Genomic DNA, 25,420 nt, shown 5'->3' with positions numbered 1-25,420 from the left:
ATGTATGTCATATATAATTTAATTTAAAGCAATAATGTAAGGAAGAAAAACTGTGACTATCTAGATTATAAATTTCTCTTGCAGAAACCTTTGAATTCCTAGTGTCTAACCCTGTTCTGAACTGCTTTACTCATTGTCCTCCTGCTTACCCGGGAATTCTTTGATTTCTTATTTTGAATGAATCAAAATTTCTTTTATACATATATCTTTCTCTTCTTTTGGTGCTGAATACCAAACATATGGCCTTGTGCATGCTAGGCAAGTTCTCTATCACTAAACTACATCGCCAAATCTTTTACATATATCTTTAATTGGAAGACCATAGAGCCTAAATATATTTGCTAATGTTCCCCAGTTGATCTTGCTATAACTCATTACTTTTACAAAAATGTTGCTATGTAATTATTTAAAGTTGCTTTGCCCAATCTGATACACCTTGGTTTTCTTTAATACTTCACCTGATTTCTGCCTGTTGATTGTACTGGTATATATTTAGGTTGCTATGACCATAGTACAAATTTTAACATTTATTCATAACCTTTATTCCATCAATTCTTCAAGACTTCAAGGCATGGTGTCAGGATCAGGACACATTTCCAACTTCTCTTACAAGTTGCATCAGTCTTTTCTAATGAAAAATGTTAATTAGGGTAATACTAGACACACATATATGCATATATTAGTATTTACTTTAGAAAATTGTTTTTAAATCTGTTTACTTTTATAGAAACTAATTTACAGTTCTTCACTGATATAAAAGAAAAAGGTCTAATAATAAAGGATGAAATGAAGACAAAATCAATGCGTCTCCTTGGTAAGAACAATAATTTTTAAAATTCACTTATGATTTAACTGTCTTCTCTAGGAGTTTATGGATATTCAATGACAACAGCACTATTATTATTATATTAGTGGTATTATTATTATACAAGAAAAATCTTCATGAATTCTCTCCTACAAAAAGCCGACAGTAATAGAAAGAAGAACAGTAGAGTATGATTACATCAAAATTAACCCCACCATTATGTATAACTCTAATGCACTAATAAAATTAATTAATTAATTAATTTGTATGAAAAGACCAGAAACTAAAGAAAGCATCAGAAACTAAAAAGACTGGAAGAAAGACAGTGGGGTGGCATATGCAAAGTATTATAAGTAACCCTGATTTTACATCCAAGCAAATTCATAAAAAGAGAATTAGTTACAATCAGGCACTTTATAAGAAAGAGTTCTTCAGACTGAAAGCAAGTGTCCTCACACCGTTTTTTGAATCCATACATTCAAGAGCATTGGTGAAGAGATTCTGTTATTATAAAGACTGTACAAATACATATTTTTGTTCTCTTCATGTACTTGATTTAAAATGTAATTATATAGTACAATATTTATTTAGTTGTATAATTGAGATGGGTGGAACCTATGACGTGCTGGAGAAAGAAAATTAAAGGAGACAGCAACTCAAATCCGTAGGGAAGTATTTTTAAAATAATTTTTACTAGCAGTTATAAATAAAGGACATAATTATAACAAACTTGTCCTTTTTTTCTTTTCTTGACTTCTTTAAAAGTTAAAGTTTATATAAAGAAATAATTGTAATATGATTATAGTAACAGCTTTAATGCTTACAATATTTATAGGAATACTAAGTGAGAAAGAGGGAATAATGTTTCTATACCTTATTGAAAATTAATTATAAATTTGAGGTACATTCTAAAAGTGATTTGCTGAATGGTTTTAACAATGCTATGGATATAGTAAACGCTATTGAATTGGATACTTTAAAAGAAGAAATTATATGATATATTTCATATTTTTAAAGAGTAGTTTAATGACATGAAATACTTTGAAATCATTCTAGAAAAAGAGGTGAAAGTCTCTACAGTGAAAACTATAGAACAATAAAGGAAGAAATACAAGACTTTCAAAGATGGAAAGATCTCCCATGCTCTTGGAGAAGCAGAATTAACATTGTCAAAATGACCATACTACTAAAAGTGTTATACACATTTAATGCAATTTCTATTAAAATCCCAATGACATTCTTCATAGAACTAGAAAAAGCAATTATGAAATTCATTTGGAAAAATAAGAGACCCAAAATAGCCAAAGCAATACTTACCAAGAAAAGTAAAGCAGGAGACATCAAAATACCATACCCTAAATTTTACTACAGAGGCATAGTAACAAAAATGGCATGGTATTGGCACCAACACAGATATGTAGACCAATGATCCAGAATGGAAGACAAAGAGACAAACCCATATAAATACAGTTATCTAATACTAGGTAAAGGTGCCAAAATATACATTGGAGAAAAAAATAGCCTCTAAAACAAATGGTGCTGGGAAAACTAGAAATCCATATATAGCAAAATGAAATTAAACCCCTATCTCACCCTGCATAAAACTCAGCTCAAAGTGGATCAAGGACTTAGGCACTACAACAGAGACACTGTAGTTAATCGCTTAGGAACTGACTTCCTTAACAAGAACCCTAAAACACAAGAAGTAAAATCAAGAATCAAAAATGAGATAGTATCAAACTGAAAGCCTCCTCACAGCAAAGGAAATAATCAGTAACATGAAGAGAGAGCCTACAGAATGGATCTTTACCAGATCTTTACCACATGGACCTCAGATAGAGCATTGATCTCCAGGATATATAAAGAACTCAAAAAACTTAACACGAAAAAAACAAATAATATAAATGGACTAAGAAACTGAACAGATACTTCACAGAAGAAGATATACAATTGATCAACAAATACATGAAAAAAATGTTCAGCATCTCCATCATCTTACTCCAGTCAGAATGGCAATTATCTGAATACAAGCAACAATAAGTGTTGGCGGGGATGTGGGGATAAAGGTATACTCATACATTGCTGGTGGGACTGCAAATTTGAGCAACCGCTCTGGAAAACAGTATGGTGATTCCATAAAAAACTTGGAATACCATTTGACTCAGTTATTCCACTCCTCAGTTTATACTCAAAGGACTTAAAATCAGCATGCTACTGTGATGCAACCACATCAATGTTTATAGCAGCTCAATTCACAATAGCTAAGCTAGGGAACCAACCTAAGTGCCCTTTAACAGATGAATGGATAAAGAAAATGTGATATTTATATACACAATGTATTACTTAGCCATACAGAAGAATGCTGGGAAATGGATGGAACTGGAGACTATAATGCTAAGTGAAATAGGCCAATCCCAAAAAGTCAAAGGCTGAATGTCCTCTCTGATGCTAACACACCATGGGGGTGGGGGAGAATAGAACTTCACTGGATTAGACAAAGGGGAATGAAGGGAAGGGAGGAAGAGAGGAATAGGAAAGACAATAGAATGAATCAGACATCATATGATTTCCTATGTTCATATATGAATACACGACCAGTATAACTCCACATCATGTCCAGCCACAAGAATGGGAAGTATACTTCATATATATATAGTAGGTCAATATACATTCTACTGTTGTGTATATCTAAAATAAGCAAAGAAAAATGAACAAAAGATATTCAAAATAACTAGAAGAAGTTTTTAAATGAAAGGAATAAATATATACTTTAAACAATAACCCCAAAGGTGGTTCTAATTCTCAAAAGACAGATTGACTGACTGCTTTAAAAAACAAAATCCAACAATATGCTGCCTGAAAGAAATTCATCTCACTTGCCGACATGCACAGATTAAAAGTGAAAGTGATGGAAAATGATACTCCAAGCAAATGGAATCCAAAATCAAGCAGGATTCAACAAAGTATACTTCCAAGCCAAAATCAGTCAGAAGAGGCAAGGAGAATGGATTCATTAATAAGATAAAACAATTATGAATACACTGAACATTGGAGTACCCAATTTTATGAAATAAACAATACTGGACATAAAAGGGCAGATAGGCCCCAATATAATGATACTAGATGATGTTAATAGGTCACTCACTCAACAATCAGCAACAAAGAAACATCAGAATTAAATTATGATCTAAATCAAGAGAGGTTAACAGACATTTACAGAATATTCCATCTAACAGGGGTAGAACACACATTATTTTCATCAGTACCTACAGCTTCCTCTAAAATAGATCCTATATTAGACCATAAAGCAAGTCTTAACAAACACAAAAAACTGAAATAATTTATTGCATCTTATCAGCTCACAATGGGATGAAACTAGAAATCAACATAAAAATGGCAGAAATTCAACCAACGCATAAAAATTAAGCAATAAATTTTTGAATGGAAACTGGGGTGTTGACTAAATCAGGGAAGATACTTAAAAATTCCCAGAATCAAATTAAAATGGAGGAGGATGGAGAAAATTGGGAGGTAAAGTAAGCCACAAGTCCCAGTCCCCTCACACCACAGAAAGAGGGCAGTGAATAAAAGCAGAATTAACCAGTGGGTGACAAAAATCAAAGCTCTGAGACTCAGTACTACATAGTCTGAGGCCTGGAGAGACTGGAAGATAAGTTACCAGGGAGAAATCAAAATCCAGAGTGCCCTGACCCAAAGCTGTGGATGAGTGGGGGACGAGATAACAGAGAGAAAGAGGCAGGGAGCAGACAGTCTCTTAAGCTCACACATTAAAAACCACTGGAAAACTGTTGAAAAGACAGAAAAACTTTAAAATGCATAAGGTTCCTTAAAGCAGCATAAACCATTTAAAACTAAATTGTGTGTGTGGGGGGGAAGCTGAGTGCAGGCCCCTGCAGCTGTCTTGCAGAGTCCACAGCTGACCAGTCAGCCTCTTAAATCAGCACAGCATCTTCCCATGCCCAGACAGCCACAAATCAAACCAGAGGGAAGCCTCCCTGCAGTGGGTCTTTCTAAGAATCCAGCTAGAAAGGTCTTTTATTTGTTGATTTTAGATATACATGATGGTAGAGTATATTTTGACATATTATACATACATATTTGACATATTATACATACATAAAAGCCATTCCCATGAGGATCCCATTCTTGTGCTTGTGCATGATGTGGAGTTATGCTAGTCAGTGTATTCATTTATGAGCAAAGAAAAGTTATGTCAGATTCATTCTACTGTCTTTCCTATTCCCATACCCACTCCCTTCCCTTCATTCCCCTTTGTCTAATCCAATGAACTTCTATTCTTCCCTCCTCCTCCTTCCTTGCTCTGTGTTTGCCAGTAAATCTATCTGGAGACTATCATGCTAAATGAAATAAGCCCATAAGACCACAGGTTGAATGTTCTCTCTGATACAAGAGTGCTGACACACATCAAGGGAAGGAGGATAAGAAGAGAAGTTTAGTGGAAATAAAAGGAAGAAAAGGGGACTAGGAATAAGAAAGGCAGTAAAATGAATCTAACATGATTTTTCTATGTACTTATATGAATACATCACAGTGAATCTACACATCATGTGCATCCACAAGACTGGCATCTTAATCAGACTAAGATATACTCCATGTTTGTATAAACATTGAAAGTAGACTGTACTATCACATATAACTAAAAAGAACAAATTTATAAAAAAATATTACTGATAAATGTTTTAGATATTAATCCATTTATAACAAAAATCACTTTAAATATCTATAACCTAAACACATCAATTTAAAAAACAGACATGAACCAGGTGCAGTGGTGCATGCCAGTAATCCCAGCAGCTCAGGAGGATGAGGCAAGAGGATCAAAAGTTCAAAGCCAGCCTCAGCACTTTAAGGATGCCTTAAGCATCTCAGTGAGAACCTGTCTCTAAATAAAATATAAAAAAGGACTGGGGATGTGTTTCAGTGGTAAAGTGCCCCTGGATTCAATCCCTGGTGCAAAAACAACCAAACAACAACAACAACAACAAAGACATGTTCAGACAGGTTTGAAAAAAAAAAAAAAGATCCAGATATATGTTGTTCATAAGAAACCTACTTTTAATATAGACAGACAAATTAAACCTAAAGAAATGAGAATATATACCATCCTATCACTAATCAAAAGAAATCAAAAGTAGCCACATTAATCAGAATACGCAGACTTGGGAGCAGGACAATTACTATGATAACAAGAGTCATTAAGTAATGATTAAGGAATCAATTCTCCAAGAAGATATAGTGATCCTTAATGTATATGAACCTACCACAGTGCACCAAAATGCAGGAAGCAAAACCAATAGAATTTCAAGGAAAACTAGACAAATTCAGTATTACATTTGGTAACTCAAATACCCCTCTATCAGTAATTGACACATCTTAGAGATAAAAATTATTGAGAACATAGTAAACTACACAGCATCAATCTACCTGACAGATTTAGAATACTTTACCAAATAATAATAGAGTTATTTCAGGCTTTTTTCAGGCTCACACTATGTATTTACCAGGAGAGATTACAAATAACTCAGTTCAAAAATAGGCAAAAAAGCTAAACAGATGTATCATCAAAGATACAAAGAATAACAAAATTAAGATACCAATGAATGATCACGTTCATTGCTGGTGGGAATGCAAAATGAGATAGCCATTTTAAAAGAAAGACAGTTTGACAGTTTTTACAAAGCTAAACATAATCTTATTATATAATTGCCATCAATATTGCTCCTGATACTCAAATAGTTGAAACCTTACATCTACACAAACACTTGCACATAAATGTTTATAGCTACTTTATTTATAATTGTCACAAATTAGAAGCAACCAAGATGTTCTTTGATAGAATAATGCATAAACAAACTGGTACTTCCATGTAATGTTTCATTATTTAGTAATAAATAGAAAGGAGCTATTAAGCCACAAGATGATATACGAGGAACTTAAAATGCACTTTACTAAAAATAAGACAATCTGAAAGGGCTATATAATGTATGATATCCTGTGATACTCTAGGAAGTACAAAATTACAGGTACAGTAAAAATATCAGAAGTTTACAAAGATTCAGAGTAAAGGGAGGTGCAAATAAGTATAAGCACGAGAAATTTTCAGGGTGCTGTAATTATTTTGTATGATTATGTAGCAGTGGATACATGATTTTATCCATTTGCAAAAACCCATGAAAATACACAACAGAAAGAGTTACCTCTAATGTAAACCATGGATTTTAGTTATCTATGAATTCAATGCAGTCACAGTCAAGATTCCAGGACTGGGGATGCAGAGGTAGCTCAGTAATGGAGCACTTGCCTAGCATGAGCTAAAGGCCTGGGTTCCATAACTAGCTCCACAAAGATAAAAGGAAAAAGAAAAAGAAAGAATTCCTCAACATTTTTTTTCTGAAAAATTGATAACTGAATTCTAAAATTTTTATCCCAGTAGAGGTTCATACAGACAAAATAGCAAAGACCACCCTGAAAAAGTACAAAGGACTTAAAACATCAAATTTGAAGGACATAAAACATTAAATAGCAGGTCTTAGTATAAAGACACAATCATTAAAGCAGTTGTGGTATTGGTACAATGTTAGACAAACAGATGAATGGAACAATTATTGTGGGACACACACACATGTATTGATGACAAATACTATGTAACAACTATGTGAATATTCTTTTAGAAATAGTTCTATTCCTATGTATATTGTCAAATAATTAACCTTCTTGAAAATAATATAAGAAAATATCTTGTTTTGGGATTAAGGAAATATTTTTTTAAACAGTGTACAGCACTGTTGTGTTTTTAAACTGGACTTAACATTAAAAATATATACACATCAATAGGTATCAATTATTAAGAAATTTAAAAAGAAAATGCCAGAGTAGGAGATTATTTTGCAGTATAAATACCCAACAGAAGACTTTTATCCAAGAATATTTAATTGCCAAATGACCTTCCAGTTCTAATGTTTAGAGATTTGACAATCTAGATACTTTTATATCATTCTTATTTTGAATAAAAAAACTAATTATATTAGTATGTCATCCATTAATTTTTTAAAAGGCTAATTATGTGTGTGTATCTCTCTCTCTCCTTCTCCCTCTCTCTCTCTGTCTCTCTCTGTCTCTCTCTCTCTCTCACACACACACACACACACACACACACACACACACAGATTCATGCACCCATGTACACACAAACGCAAACCTCATATCCCTATGTTAGTAATGCCTTACAAAGTGTTTTGAAATCTTTTTATTTCTATAGAGACTGATCCAGAACGCTTGAAAGATGCTTTAAAACAACATTTATTGAAGAGTGATTTCAGGACACCACCAGTGAATCTCCCTGGTATGTAAAAGCTTCTCAAGTCTAATATTTCTCATTTTTTATCATTTTTGGAGTATGGTTAAGTATGTGTCTGCAGTGACAACACTATCTGTATATTACATGACATGGGAAAAAGTCCTCACAAGTACCCTCCCATAATTGTACTGTGCTACTTACAAAAAATAGAAAATTAGCTACATATCACTACTCTTAGAACTCATCCATTTAGCAAATACTTTAGAAAAGTCAAATGAGCTTAGTGCTTTCTTTGTTCACATATATCCTAGGCTATCCTAATTGATTAGATGAAAAGTTCTCTTTCTAATGTAGATAAAAAGTTCTTTCAATCTGCAATAATAAAATGACTCATACCTGTGGTTAAGAATATAACAGTTACGATTGTATTATTAACTGGATATGTGTTCTTGGTCATTCAGTAAACATGTTAAACCTCAGTATCCTGAAACTTATTTGATGCAAATGACCTTCCAGTTCTAATGTCTAGAGATTTAACAGTGCAGACATATCATAATAACTACATCCATTGTTAAAAAAGGCTAATTATGTTAGTCTGTCTCTCTCTCTCACACACACACACACCTTTCACATCCCTATTTTAGGACTACCTCACAAAGTATTTTGAAATCTTCTTATTCTATAGAGATTGATCCAGAATACTTGAGAGATGGTTTTAAACAACCTTTATTGAAGAGTGAATACAAGACACTGCCAGTGGATATCCCTGGTAAGAAAAAAATTTGCAAGCCTAATATTTTACCTTTTTTTAAACTTCTTCAGATAAATATGTCTTTAAGGACTATACTACCTCTACATTATCATGACATAGGCAACGATCTTCATGGGTACCCTTCTATGATTGTTTTTCACTGTCTTACTAGAAATGGAAAATTTGTTAAATGTGATTACTTCTGGAAATCATCCAGTCAGCAAGCAATTCATAAAAAGCAAATTTTATAGTGAGATTAGAATATTATTGGTCAAAGTATGTCCGAAGTTATTCTTATCACTTTGTATTTCCACTCTAGATAGAAATTTTCTTTGAATCTGCAAAAACAGAAAATTTGGCTTATACATGTGATAAAAGGAGAAAAATATGTTATTTTATTAGTTACCAATTCTTGCTGTACTTTACAATGTCGGGCATGACAGTAATATAACTTTAGTAGAGTCCCTTAGTTGTGTTATATAATTCAGATATTTTAATACTGTCATTAGTCATGGAGTAACAGAATTAGATAAAGCATTCATTGATGTCTGATATACTGTTCAAAGGGGCAGACAGCTTAACAGAGAAATAAGGTAAAGAGACATTAAGAGAGAAAACCTCCAAAGTCATTGTCATTCAGAAGTGACCGTGTGCCTTCCAAAGGCTGTTCCCTTAGAGGTGCAACATTAGCAGCTTCACACTACAAGAGTAAGAGACCCCTATTTCTCAACCTTACAATGGATCATAGACCTTAATGTAAGAACTGAAATTTTGCAAGTACAAGAGGAAAACATAGGAGAGACACTTTAAGAAAGTGTACAGGCAACAACTTCCTGAATAGGACTCCAAGTGCTCCGGAAATAATAGCAAGAATTGACAAATGTGATTATATCTAATTGATTCTAAGATAAAGAGCGAGGAGAAAGGCAAGATAACATATATATCATATATATATAATCATCAAAGGAAGATCTCCTTGAGCTGCTCAAACATATCAGTCTCCTCTGGAAATACCCAAAAATAATACTTTATGGGTTCTCTAGGTATTCCGTAATTCTAGTTTGCAACTAATATTAACCCTCATACCCAGTATGATTAAAAGCTGGCTTAAATCAGAAGCTGTTCCAGGAGGCAGTATAATGACATATTCCAAGAGTTAAAGGGAAAAAAAATCTGTTATCTAAGATCTGTATATACAATAAAGTTAATTTTCCAAAAAGGAGGTGAAATAAAGATATTTCTAAATGAATGAAAATTTAGAGAATTTGTTGCTAGCAGAAATGCTTTCTAATAAGTTAAAAAGAAATTTCCTCAGGCTAAGAACAATTGATCTCTGACAATAATTTGAATCCCATAAAATGAGCTTGGTTTAAAGGAATTCTGTAATGCTGAAAGACCATATAAATACGTATGGCCTCTCCCTCCTATTGTATTGATTTAAACCTTGTTAGGACATTAATATATAGACATGCAATCTGCTCTATAATAGCAGCACATAGGTAATAGTTGGGAGAAGTTATATATTAGAGTAAAATATTGACAAAATATAGGCAATCTGAATCCACAGGAACAAATGAATAGAACCAGAACTTATAAATAAGAAGGGTAATATAATAAATGCTATAAATACAGTCATGCATCATTTAACAAAGCTGATACATTCCGAGAAATATATCATTAGGCAATTTCATCATTGTGAAAATGGCTACTTAAATCATATAGGCTACTATACACCTAGGCTATATGGTGTAGTCTGCATTATATATACTTAGTCCATCACTGACTGAAACATAATTATGCTATGCATGACTGTATATTTTTATTCTTTTTTGTCTCAGTTTCTTTAAAAGGCAAGTGAATTTATGTAAAGAAATGATTATAACAATAACAGTTCAGTAATAGCAGTTGTCTTTAATATTTAAAGTTGTAATTTGTAATTTTTTTCACCTAGAAATAAGATTTTATTGGCTATTTTAGCATCTCTTAGCCCAGTCAATTTTTTAAAATAATTTATTTATTTTGATTCATTGTAAACAAATGGGGCACACCATGTTTCTCTGGTTGTACGTGAAGTAGAGGCATACCATTTGTGTATTCATACATGTACATAGGGTGACTATGTTTGTCTCATTCTGTTATTTTTCCTTACCCCACCCCCTCCCACTCCTCTTTTTTCTCTATACAATCCATCCATCCTCCATTCTTGCCTCCCTCCCACCCCCCATTATGTATCATCATCCGCTTATCAGAGAGATCATTTGGCCTTTGTTTTTTGGGGGATTGGCTCATCTCACGTAGCATGATATTCTGCAACTTCATCCATTTGCCTGCAAATGCCATAATTTTATTCTTCTTTATGACTGAGTAATATTCCACTGTGTATATATACCACAGTTTCTTTATCCATTCATCCATTGAAGGGCATCTAGGTTGGTTCCACAATGTAGCTATTGGAATTGAGCAGCTATGAACATTGAAGTGGCTGCATCACTGTAGCATGCTGATAACAATAGCACAAAATGGGGAAGAGAAAATAGACCTACATAGGAAGAACTTTCCATTATTTCATTAGAATTTATTAAAAATAAATCGAAGTACATTCTAAACTTGTGATGATGGTATATAAACCTCTGAATATTTTAAAAATCAAAGAATTGAACTTTTTTTTTTGGTACCAGGTATTGAACTCAGGGGCACTTAACAATTGAACTACATCCCCAGCCCTTTTTTTGTATTTTATTTAGAGACAGGTTCTCTGAGTTGCATAGGGCCTCACTAAGTTGCCAAGGCTGGTTTTGAACTCTTGATCCTCCTGTCTTAACCTCCTGAGCCACTGGGATTACAGGCATGTGCCTCTGCGCCCAGTAGAACTGAATGTTTTAAATGGGCTAATTATATGGTACATTGCAGACTTTTAAAAAATACATCTGAAAAAAAACCTTAAAATTAATAAAGAAGGGAAAGATATTTTAAAAAATTAAATCAAAGGGATGATGTTGCATAAAAGGAAAATGGTAACTCCTATTAGATTATCTCTAGCATATACCTTTTACTTCCTGTTTCTTAACCCAATTTTCCCTCAAATTCTCATTTCTTCCATTTATGTAAGGATCATTTGCATGCTCATTTCAAATGCATCAGTCCTTTACACATAAACCAATTGTAGAAAGGACCGGAGAGGCTAAAATATATGTGTTAATATTCCAAGTTTTGAGTTGATGTTTATCTTACTACTTTAACAAAATGCTGTTCCTTAATTATCAAAAAAAAAGTTCTGCCCTATCTCATGCATCTTTTTATTTTGGTAATAATGTATCCATCGTTATAGAGTGTAATCATGAAATATTTGAGCAACCATTTCTATTTATTCATATGTGATCCATTTTTCCAAAGAGAAAATGTCTACTCTATAGGGTCAGAATCATAACAGGTTTCCAAACACAGTTACATGCTCTGCTAAAACCAACTCCCACCCACAAAATGTTAAGTTTCATCATTGACCTTAACCTCACCAATCCTACTTATCCCCTTTTCAATAAATTTCCTTTTAAATAATTTTCATGTCTTTTATGAAATGTTATTTTTATGTCTTTGAACCTAGTTAGTGTTTTTTGAGTCCAGCAAAAATATAAAGTTGCATAGAAGCTGAAGAGGGAAATGATCTCATCATGCCCAAGTAGTTTTGCAAATTTAGCTATTTTCTTTTTGCTAAATGCTACATGAACCTCAGAGGGCACTTTTTTAAAGTCCAACAAATATCTTGTCATTCTTTTTATCACTGACATTTACAATGATTTACAGTTACATGATCTAAAATGAAATGGAAATATTTGTGGTGAATCAAAGAATTTCTTCCTTATACTAAGTATCTGTGCCTAATGAGATGATGATCTGCAGCTAGAACTATGGGGGGAAATGTTAAGTTCCATTTCACATGGAACATACTACAGAATTAATGTGATTTTAATTTTAATTTGAAAGTTATATTATTATCATAATGTCTCTGAGTGATTTCAATTTGTATAAGAGCTATAGCTGCATAGAAAAATCACTGCTTAAAGAGTTACATGACTTTGAGATGTGCATCAGCTTTGTCTTTCTCTGGAAATATGATCTTGGTGAACTCAGTACACATACCTAACCTCAATATTATGTGGCTTATATAATTGCTAGCATCCTTTCCCTTTGAAGGTTTTGTTATTTTCCAATTTAGGCATTTCATTATTATTCTACAAATAAACTTGTTTAGTTAGCACTACCAACACACACACATGCACACATCACATACACACTCATATCTGTGAATAACTGGTTATCATACAGTGTTATATATGTGATGTATGTGATATATGTGATTTTCTACAGGAAGGGATGGATCGACACGTGCAATTGAAAGAGGCAAAAACAAGGGTGAATCCAAGATACAAATACAGAATCCCCCTGGTAATAACAAGAATTTTTATGACTTTAGCATTTCTTTTTAGTTTATATTCTCCAGAATTAATTTATTGTGGCTCTATTAAGAACAGTACCTATAAATCCTTATCACATGAGCAAAAGTCTTCATGAATTCCACTATAATCCATAGAACTCTAGTATTAACTGGCAATTTCAAATTAACTAAATACAGTTGTTTTTCTTAACTCATCCACTTGGAATGTAATCCATAAAAAAACAATAGTATAATAACCTTAGAATATACTTCATGGGAAGATATCCAGTGCTATTCTATTCACAGTTTCAGGATTATATAGAAATGTTTCTTCCAATTTTTCAAAACCAGAAAGACTGGCTAATAGATTTAATAATAACAGGAATTTAACACATAGTTATTTTCATTAGTTATCAAGTCCTCTTTATGATAAAAACATCAGGCAAGGTGTATTCAAGTTCTTCAGTTGTGTTATATTTCCGAGATATTATCCAGCTGAATGTAGTACTGTAAGTGCAGAGTTAGGCACACGTCTTTTGATTAAAACCAAAAGAAGAGACTTTAATAGAGAATTCCAGGGGAAAGGAGGAGGAAAAAAGGGAAATACTGGGAACTAGATGGGAAGAAACACTTAGAAAGCCCTGGTAAATTCACTGACATTCAAGGGAGATGGTTTGCATGTCCAAGGGCCCCTTGAAGAACAACGTAAGAGTGATCCAACAGCAGAGGGAAGAGACTCAAGTAAAATAATCCTGCCAAATCAACAACAAGGAAACAAAAACAAGTCTGCAAAGGGGATGAATACATCAGCATCCAGATTTTCTATAATATATTATTTAAATAGCATAATTGCATATAATCTGTGTACATTCTCCTATATAGTTTGAATCACCTCTAGATTATTTATAATAACTAGTACAAAGTAAATGCCATGTAAGTAGTTGTTATACTATATTGTTTAGGGAATAATGACCAAAAAATGCCATATACGTTCAATATAAGTGCAGTTTATTTCAAATACTTTGGATCCGTTATCAACTGAATACTTAGATGCAGAACCCATTTATATAGAGGTTTACCTGCATTAATAACCATTGAATTGCACACCTTTAAATGGGAAAATATTTGGTATGTTTTATAGATAACATTTGTATATACATGTATATAGCATAACTAACATTTTTTATTTATATGTATATGCTTATATATATATATATTCCCATTTATGTATACATATACAGATATATGTATGCATATTATATATAAACACATATAATATACAATATGTATGTCATATATAATTTAATTTAAAGCAGTAATGTAAGGAAGAAAAACTGTGACTAACTAGATTATAAATTTCTCTTGCAGAAACCTTTGAATTCCTAGTGTCTAACCCTGTTCTGAACTGCTTTACTCATTGTCCTCCTGCTTACCCGGGAATTCTTTGATTTCTTATTTTGAATGAATCAAAATTTCTTTTATACATATATCTTTCTCTTCTTTTGGTGCTGAATACCAAACATATGGCCTTGTGCATGCTAGGCAAGTTCTCTATCACTAAACTACATCCCCAAATCTTTTACATATATCTTTAATTGGAAGACCATAGAGCCTAAATATATTTGCTAATGTTCCCCAGTTGATGTTGCTATAACTCATTACTTTTACAAAAATGTTGCTATGTAATTATTTAAAGTTGCTTTGCCCAATCTGATACACCTTGGTTTTCTTTAATACTTCACCTGATTTCTGCCTGTTGATTGTCCTGGTATATATTTAGGTTGCTATGACCATAGTACAAATTTTAACATTTATTCATAACCTTTATTCCATCAATTCTTCAAGACTTCAAGGCATGGTGTCAGGATCAGGACACATTTCCAACTTCTCTTACACGTTGCATCAGTCTTTTCTAATGAAAAATTTTAATTAGGGTAATACTAGACACACATATATGCATATATTAATATTTACTTTAGAAAATTGTTTTTAATCTGTTTACTTTTATAGAAACTAATATACAGTTCTTGACTGATATAAAAGGAAAAGGTCTAATAATAAAGGATGAAATGAAGACAAAATCAATGAGTCACCCTGGTAAGAACAATAATTTTTAAAATTCACTTATGATTTAACTATCGTCTCTGGGAGTTTATGGATATTCAATGACAACAGCACTATTATTATTATATTAGTGGTATTATTATTATACAAGAAAAATCTTCATGAATTCTCTCCTACAAAAAGCCCACAGTAATAGAAAGAAGACCAGTAGAGTATGATTACATCAAAATTAACCCCACCATTATGTATAACTCTAATTCACTAATAAAATTAATTAATTAATTAACTTGTATGAAAAGACCAGAAACTAAAGAAAGCATCAGAAACTAAAAAGACTGGAAGAAAGACAGTGGGGTGGCATATGCAAAGTATTATAAGTAACCCTGATTTTACATCCAAGCAAATTCATAAAAAGAGAATTAGTTACAATCAGGCACTTTATAAGAAAGAGTTCTTCAGACTGAAAGCAAGTGTCCTCACACCGTTTTTTGAATCCATATATTCAAGAGCATTGGTGAAGAGATTCTGTTATTATAAAGACTGTACAAATACATATTTTTGTTCTCTTACTTGATTTAAAATGTAATTATATAGTACAATATTTATTTAGTTGTATAATTGAGATGGGTGGAACCTATGACGTGCTGGAGAAAGAAAATTAAAGGAGACAGCAACTCAAATCCGTAGGGAAGTATTTTTGAAAGAATTTTTACTAGCAGTTATAAATAAAGGACATAATTATAACAAACTTGTCCTTTTTTTCTTTTCTTGACTTCTTTAAAAGTTAAAGTTTATATAAAGAAATAATTGTAATATGATTATAGTAACAGCATTAATGCTTACAATATTTATAGGAATACTAAGTGAGAAAGAGGGAATAATGTTTCTATACCTTATTGAAAATTAATTATAAATTTGAGGTACTTTCTAAAAGTGATTTGCTGAATGGTTTTAACAATGCTATGGATATATTAAACGCTATTGAATTGGATACTTTAAAAGAAGAAATTATATGATATATTTCATATTTTTAAAGAGTAGTTTAATGACATGAAATACTTTGAAATCATTCTAGAAAAAGAGGTGAAAGTCTCTACAGTGAAAACTATAGAACAATAAAGGAAGAAATACAAGACTTTTAAAGATGGAAAGATCTCCCATGCTCTTGGAGAAGCAGAATTAACATTGTCAAAATGACCATACTACTAAAAGTGTTATACAGATTTAATGCAATTTCTATTAAAATCCCAATGACATTCTTCATAGAACTAGAAAAAGCAATTATGAAATTCATTTGTAAAAATAAGAGACCCAGAATAGCCAAAGCAATACTTACCAAGAAAAGTAAAGCAGGAGACATCACAATACCATACCTTAAATTTTACTACAGAGGCATAGTAACAAAAATGGCATGGTATTGGCACCAACACAGATATGTAGACCAATGATCCAGAATGGAAGACAAAGAGACAAACCCACATAAATACAGTTATCTAATACTAGGTAAAGGTGCCAAAAAATACATTAGAAAAAAAATAGCCTCTAAAACAAATGGTGCTGGGAAAACTAGAAATCCATATATAGCAAAATGAAATTAAACCCCTATCTCACCCTGCATAAAACTCAGCTCAAAGTGGATCAAGGACTTAGGCACTACAACAGAGACACTGTAGTTAATAGTTTAGGAACTGACTTCCTTAACAAGAACCCTAAAACACAAGAAGTAAAATCAAGAATCAAAAATGAGAGTATCAAACTGAAAGCCTCCTCACAGAAAAGAAAATAATCAGTAACATGAAGAGAGAGCCTACAGAATGGATCTTTACCAGATCTTTACCACATGGACCTCAGATAGAGCATTGATCTCCAGGACATATAAAGAACTCAAAAAACTTAACACGAAAAAAACAAATAATATAAATGGACTAAGAAACTGAACAGATACTTCACAGAAGAAGATATACAATTGATCAACAAATACATGAAAAAAATGTTCAACATCTCTATCATCTTACTCCAGTCAGAATGGCAATTATCTGAATACAAGCAACAATAAGTGTTGGCGAGGATGTGGGGATAAAGGTACACTCGTATGTTGCTGGTGGGACTGCAAATTGGTGCAACCACTATGAAAAGCAATATGGAGATTTCTCCGAAAACTAGGAATGGACCATCATTCAACCCAGTTATTCTCACTTGTTGGTTTATACCCAAATGACTTAAAATCAGCATACTAGTGACTCAGCCACATTAATGCTTATAGCAGCTCAATCCACAATAGCTAAACTGTAGAACCAACCTAGGTGCCCTTCAACAGATGAATGGCTAAGAAATTATGGTATATATACACAATGGAATATTACTCAGCCTTAAAGAAAAAATAAATTATGGCATTTACTGGTAAATGGATGGAGCTAGAGAATATCATGCTAAGCAAAATAAGCCAATCCCAAAAAACCAAAGGCTGAGTATTCTCTTTGACATGTGGATGCTAATTCACAATAAGGAGGGTTAGGGAAGAATATAGAGGCATTTTGGATTAAACAGGTGGGAATGAAGGAAGGAAAGGAGGTATGCAGGTAGGGATGATAGAATGAATCAGACATTATTATCCTATGTGCATATATGATTACATGACCAGTATAACTCTACATCATGTACAAGCATTTTTATGTGTCAAAATGCATCTACTGTCTTGTATAACTAATTAGAACAAATTTTTAAAAATAGAAAAAATAGTTTAATGAAATTAAGGAAGAATAAATAGAAATTTGAATCTACCAGAGAATATTGCAAAGTAGAAAAATTGTGATTCTTGCTAGGATATGAATTTCTCCAGCACATACCTGTACATTCCTGGTATTTAAACCTGTTTGACCTCAAATAATCTTTCCATTACATTCTTTATTATCTAGGAACATTATATCAGTTAGATAAATAACCAAAAAAGTTAAAATAGGTTGATGTTGTTACCAAGTTTTGTGTTGCTATGGCTCATCACTAATTACTCAAATCTTATGCATCTTTTTTTATTTTGGCAAAATTGCCCCAATGGAGCTACATCTTTATACAGATTGCAGTGGGATGTCAAGGTCATTGTGCAACATTAAAATGTGTTCATGGACTCAGCAATTGCTCAAAAGGGAAACTTCCACTTTATAGTATCTGGTTCTTTACAGGTTTCCAACTGTGTTTACATACTCTGCTAAAACTCAGTTTCACCAAGAAAATGTTAGGCCCAATAAGTGACCCAGATTCACCAGTCTTGATAATTCCATTTTCAATATTAATTCCCCTTTGTTAACATTGATTTTATATTTCTGTCACTGCAGTTAGTGGTAATGTTAAAATCAAGCAAAAACTTCCACTCATATAAAAACTCAAATGGAATGAGATTCAATATCAATATTGATGCTAATGCAAATTTACTCATTTCCAGCTACAAAGTCAACATTCTGAATAGACCCAAGAGAGTACATTATCTTAGTCCATAAGATTATTGCTATTCTTTTTCATTACTATTGTCATTTAATTTATAGCTATATAATCTAAAAATTTGGTAAAATATTCTCCCACATAGTAACTTTCTGTGACTATAAACACCATTGTTTAAAAATCAACCTGTGAATAGAATTGTGTTCCACCTCACCAAGTGTATCTCTACTGCAATATGAGTGAATTTTAATGTAAAATGAAAATTATATTACTCTCTTAAGTTCTCTAGCATGATTTCAAGTTGCATAAGAGGTAGTGTTGTATGGAAGAACTGGATGTATGACTTTGTTCAAATCATAAAAATTCCCTAAGTCTCAATAAAATAATGCTTATATGATTGTTAAGAATGTTTCCAATCCCATGGTTTTATGATTTTGCAGTCCAGATCTTTTGACAAAATTCTTCTTCCTTAAGAAAAGTCAGTTAAGATTTCACTACCAGTAAACACAAATACACTGACATATACAAAGTTATATTTTACTTCTCAAAATCTGTTTTATTTTTATAGAGACTGACATAGAACACTTGCCAGATACACTGATTGCCAGGACTTCCACCCTGCCTGGGGTGGAAATTTGTTGAGGAATGTGAGGTTTTCCATCCCTTCAAGGCCAGGCAGGGCTGCAGGCAGATTGCTTTTAGGCAAAGAAAGCATGTGGAGAATCAGTACAATGGTTCATTTTATAGAATTATTCTCTTAACTTCTTGTTCTCACCATCCTCATCTATTTGTTTCATTACACTATCAATGGAACATTAGCTAGATAGTATTATTTTAGAACTCATCCATTTAGACAGTAAACAATAAAAATCAAATGCTATTGTGACCTAACTGGATGCTTGGTGCAATTATTTTAAATGCTACTTGTTTCTATATTTCTCACTTAGCTAGGAAAGTTGCTTTGATTTTAAAAAGAAGAAGTCTAGCTGATGAATGTGATCAGAAGAGAAATAATTATTTTATTGGTTTCCTGTTTCCTCTAGTTGATGAAAATGTCATGTAAATTTACAATATCTCAGAGTTATTTAGTTGTTATGTAGTTCAATGATTATGCAACTGAATTTAGTTCTGAAATATTCATGTTAGACAGTTTTCCTTGATCTTTAGTGAGATGCTAAATTAGACAGCTTAGTAGAGAAATAGGGAAAGAAGAAGTTGAAGGGACCCTGCTAAAACCACTGTTGGGCTGAGGGGTGTGGCTTAGTTGTAGAGCATGCACTAACCCTAGATTCAGCTCTTCCAACTGCCCACAGTTGGTAACAGTGTGCATGTTCATCACTGTGTTTTGTGGGGAGCAACAGTAGAGGCATTTGTATCACAATGGAACACAAAGGAGATGAGTAGGTTCAATGATGTGTTCATGTAAAAAAATGACACCAAATGGTAAATCAAATCCACAGGAAAAATTGCAATGAGTCAGATGTTTTAAACAGGAAGGTTACTACAGCAAACATTATTTATTCTTACTCCTTTCTTCTTTCAGTTAAATAAGGAAATAATTATGATAACAATTATAATAATACATTTAACATATAACATGGTAATAGGGGAATAACGTTATATAGGAATAATATTTCTACATTTCAAACACTATATAGAAATAATTTTTCTACATTTTGCTGAAATTAATGTAATTTCAAAAAAAAACATAAAATTGACTTTGTTGGTACCTATGCAAATATGTAAACATTTTAAAGACCATTGATTTGGACACTTTAAATAGGTATGTCATATGGTTTATGTTTTATCAAACTATCTCAGTGAATTCCAAACACAATAGAATTTTAAAAGATTTAAAGCAACAAGAGGATATTCTGAAGGAGAAAATTGTGAATTTTACTAGATAGTAAGTTTCTCCAGCATATACTTTATTTTGGTTAGCTATTTCGCTGCTGTGACTAAAATATCTAACCAGCACAATTATAGAGGAGGAAAAGTTTATTTGAGGACTCACAGTTTCAGAGGTCTTAGTCCATAGAAGGCTGGCTCCATTCCTCTAGGCTCAAGGTGAGGCTGAACATCATGGCAGGAGAGGAAAGCAGCTCACTTCTTAGTGATCAGGAAACAGAGAGAGACTCCACTCCCCAGATAGAAATATATACCCCAAAGCCACGTCCCAGTTCCCGCCACACCCTACCATTTCAGTTACCATCAGTTAATCAGGGGGATAAATCACTGGGTTAAGACTCTCACAACCCAATCATTTTCCTCTGAGCCTTCTTGCATTGTATCACACATGAGCTTTTGGGGGACACCTCACTTCTCAACCAGAACATACTTTTATATTCTTGATGCTTAACCCTATATGCCTTAACATGCACTTTTCATTCCTTCCCTGCTTATTGAAGGAAGGATCTTTGCATGCTCATTTGCAGTGAACCATTTCTTCTTACCAGTTGGAAAAAGAATCTACTGATATTTCTCACTACACTACACTCTTTAGTCCCAGAATAGAAATATTAGACAAATATCTCTTTGATCCTAGAAAGACTAGTTATGAACTTTTTTCAGACTTGATAGAATTTGGAACTTGTGATTAGTACTTTCAGAGAAGAGGCCCCAGAGATCTTATCATCCCTGACTCCTTGTGAGGACATAGCAAGAAAGTGCCATCTATGATCCAGAGTGGGGCCTCACCAGACACCAAATTTGCCAGTGTTAATCTGGAGATTTGTAGCTTAATCTCTATAGATTTAAACACCAATATATACGTGTTTCCATTGAAATTTACACTCAAACCAAGATTTCTGTAACTTTGGTTTTGAGATATTTTAAGATATTTTTATCTTAATATATTCTCACATATTTCTTGAAAAGTATTGTTAAAAATTAAATAAGATATATTTTCTCAAACAACTTATAACTGAGGGAAAGCTAGAACTGAATACATAAAATAGTTTGAAACAATCATTCAAATTTTTTTGTGTTTTATCTTAAAATATTTGATAGGTTATGATGAGCTCTTTTTCTGCCTTTATATTTCAGGATCAGTATCTTCAATTACTTTTTGTTGCTCAATGAGTGGGTCCTTGTTACTTATGAATAACCACTTTAGACTCAGCAATAAAATGCTCTCATTTAAGTCCTGTCAATTTAAAATATCATACGTATTAAGAATCAGTGCTAATTAATTGATACTTATTTTTAATAATTTAGGTTATGATAAAAATGCTGTGGATAAAATTTAAGAGATATAAATTGTTAAAAGGAAACATTTAAAAGGGGATTACAATTCAGAGATGAAAATGAATATTCTTGTTCAAAATAAAAGGTATTGAGATAAAGGCCAGAATTAAGGAAGATTGTGTCAAGGAACATAAACAAAAATGAGGAAAAAAATGATAGAGACCTTCATAAAAATTGGAATAATAGATAAGTAGTCACTCTATAAAATGGGAATAAAAATTTATAAATACAGAAACAAAGACTTATATGAGTAATTTGGTAGTAGTTTGTAAGTAATCATCATGGCATCATATGACTTTTAAAACTTTTTTATTTTAGGTGTGAATTTATCCAAAGGCAAAGATATGCTCACACAAGAAGAAGATAGGTTTGTCAAGCACACTGCACCAAGTAAATCCTTAACAAAATCACCCATGTACAATCAAGGTAAAAGATAGTATATAATCATATAAAATAAGTATCTAATTACTTAGAATAGTTTTCATAGAATTCTTTTTATTTTACTCTTGACATATTTGAAAATTTCAGAAAATACATAAAGGCTTAAAATACATAAAGCTCAAGCTGCTATAAAATAAATACCTTTAATTTAGTAGTTTATAAACAGTAGCAATTTATTTCTCACAGTTACGGAAATTGGAAAATCTATGGCCAACCTGCTGACAGAAGGCGTGTCTGGTGAGTGTTCATTTTCTGGTTCATGGATGGTGCCTCTTTCTGTGTCCTCTCATGGTAAAAGGGGCAAGGTAGAAAGGTGGAAGGGGACTTGTTAAATGAGAGTACTGATCAAGTTCAAGAACTGAGCCTTTGTGACCTAGTCACCTGTGGAAGACACCACAACCTATACCATCACAGGGTGATTAGGACCGAACATACTGACTGAACAAACATTCAGATGAGAGCAAAAATCAATATAAAAATATAATGTACTCCTAGAGTTCCATTTCTACATTGTCATAATCTCATTCCTCCTTTCTCAGATTTTATCATTTGCGGTCATAAACTATATATTGTCTGAAGTTTTTATTGTGGCCTCTGTTTTACTTTCCCTTTTTCTGTTGAATTCTCCACATCCTCTTCTCTTCCATCACCTACATTACTTTATGTCTATGATATTTTGTAAAAAATGCGCACATATGTACACACACAAAACTTTTTGGCAGAAATCCCCAAGTTCAATGCTTTTTCTTCATCTTGGTATCTAGCATTTATTTTTACAACATTTTAGCAATACTTTAAGAACATATTTGAATCTATAGTTCAGCTCGTGAGATTAGGTCATTTGGAATAATCTTCTGTACCATCTGTATCCAAAATAACATTCAACCTGTAATGTCAGGATGTTTTAAAATATCATCATACAAACAAGTTTGCATGGGCATTTTCAGAAAAATAATCTAGAGAATGAACATAGATTTGATAACATGGAGTCATCACCTTAATATGCTTTAAGGTTTTTATTTTTAGTGATTTATAAGTTTTCTCCAGCTTTCACCCTTATCTGACAAATGTGAATGGATAGCTTAAGCCATGGGTTCTGAAACAAATTATGTCAACGATGATTTATTAGCTCAGTGGACTTCAGTTGCAATGTCTTGTTCAGCTTCTTATCCTCTGGTTTCAAGATGGAAGTTTTCTACAATAGCATGTTACTTTCATAACAAATAGAATTTATGAAAAATCAATCTAACAAGCTTTGGTTGAATTGGGGGTGGATTCAATGACTTATATACAAAACATTGTTCTTTAAAATGATCTTCTGAGTAATATTCCATTGTATATATATACCACAGTTTCTTTATCCATTCATCAATTGAAGGATATCTAGGTTGGAATATTACTCAGCCATAAAGAATGATAAAATTATGGCATTTGCAGGCAAATGGATGAAATTGGAGAATATCATGCTAAGTGAGATAAGCCAATCTCAAAAAACCAAAGGACGAATGATCTCGCTGATAAGCGGATGATGATACATAATGGGGGTGGGAGGGGTTAGTGTTAGGGTTAGGGTTAGGGTTAGGGAGGGGGGCAAGAATGGCGGAAGGAAGGACTGTATAGAGGGAAAAGAGGGGTGGGAAGGGTAGGGGGGAAGGGAAAAAATGAATGAATCAAACAACATTACCCGATGTAAATCTATGATTACACAAATGGTATGCCTTTACTTCATGTACAAACAGAGAAACAACATGTATCCCATTTGTTTACAATAAAAAAAATGATCTTCTGAATGTATTGTTTTAAATGTAGACTACAGATCAAGTACAGAAATGAATATTTGGTCCAAAGTAAAGTGGGGTTGTGGTATAAGTCAAAATTAAGTAAGATGCTGTCACAGGACATAGAACAAAGACAAGAAATAGAAAATGATTAAAGGCTTTATAGAAATAGTAATAGACAAGTGACTACTCAGTAAAATCTAAGAAAAGTTATGAATACAAAAATAAAGAGTTTGGGGAGTAGTGTGTGAATAGTTAGAATATTCATGAAAATTTTATTTTAAAATTTTATTTTAGGTGTGGGTTTACATAAAAGGAAAGATACATTCATACAACATCGAGAAAATACTCATACTAAGAAAATCAGACCAACTAAATTTCCAATGAAGGTGGTCACTTTATCACCATTTATAAATAAAGGTAAAATATATATATATATATATAAATATTTTAAAGTATCTAATTACTTAGATCAGTTTTGAAGTATGTTTTTCATTTACTTTTTTATCTTACATTTTTATTCAACAGTCTTTTAGGGAAATCTGTATGTTTGAAAATGAAATAGTTTTAATTCATACTTTTTACTGATAAATAGTATTGCAAGGGTTAGAATACTTTATTCAATTACTGTTGCATTAAAGATCATTGACATTTTTAGCATTTTTTTTCCTTACTACTAAATGTATCCATATACATACGTTCTGATGTACTGGTACATTTGTTCTTTGCGGGTAAAGAAAGCCCCAGGATTGAGATTTCTTGTTAAAATGTACATGGTTTTTTAATATTAAAAGATATTTCCAATTTGCTTTCCTATGGGTCTATTAAAATTAATGCTTTCATTTGGCAATCTTGGGGGGTTTATGTTTTTCATTGCATGAAGGTCTTTCAAAAACAGGTTGATTTGATTTGATTTATGGTCTTCTGAATTTTGTTAAATAATAGCTCAACCTTATTTTGATTTTTATTTCCATATTTGTTAGTATTCTACTACATAGCTATGCCCTGAATTTTTTTAAAATTAATTTTAACTGATGCATAAAAACATAAAAATTGTTCATATCATTGGGGTATCATGTGATGGTCTCATACTTGTATACATTGTGAAATATTTAAATATGGTTAAATG

The 25,420-nt window shown here is 32.4% G+C and overlaps 1 protein-coding gene across 1 annotated transcript; it reads left to right on the top strand.

The window, feature by feature from the left end:
* Positions 1–786: 786 nt before the first annotated feature.
* LOC124961282 (coiled-coil domain-containing protein 7-like) lies at positions 787–24,827 on the top strand. The gene is made up of 9 exons (XM_047519925.1): positions 787–814; positions 8,106–8,189; positions 8,830–8,913; positions 13,261–13,338; positions 15,338–15,424; positions 22,391–22,498; positions 22,700–22,750; positions 24,589–24,711; positions 24,820–24,827. The coding sequence occupies exons 1-9, from the start codon at positions 787–789 to the stop codon at positions 24,825–24,827; spliced, it is 651 nt and encodes a 216-aa protein (XP_047375881.1).
* Positions 24,828–25,420: the final 593 nt, after the last annotated feature.

Source organism: Sciurus carolinensis, chromosome 12, assembly GCF_902686445.1.
Source record: "Sciurus carolinensis chromosome 12, mSciCar1.2, whole genome shotgun sequence".
Lineage (NCBI taxonomy): Eukaryota > Metazoa > Chordata > Mammalia > Rodentia > Sciuridae > Sciurus > Sciurus carolinensis.
This window is presented reverse-complemented; position numbering and strand designations above follow the sequence as displayed.

Bases quoted from the DNA above. Each gene is read 5' to 3' on its own strand.
- LOC124961282 (XM_047519925.1), top strand. From the start codon at position 787: ATGAAGACAAAATCAATGCGTCTCCTTG. The intron at 8,914-13,260 runs GTAAGAAAAAAA...GATTTTCTACAG, and splicing joins ACTGCCAGTGGATATCCCTG to GAAGGGATGGATCGACACGT. The intron at 13,339-15,337 runs GTAATAACAAGA...TTACTTTTATAG, and splicing joins ACAAATACAGAATCCCCCTG to AAACTAATATACAGTTCTTG.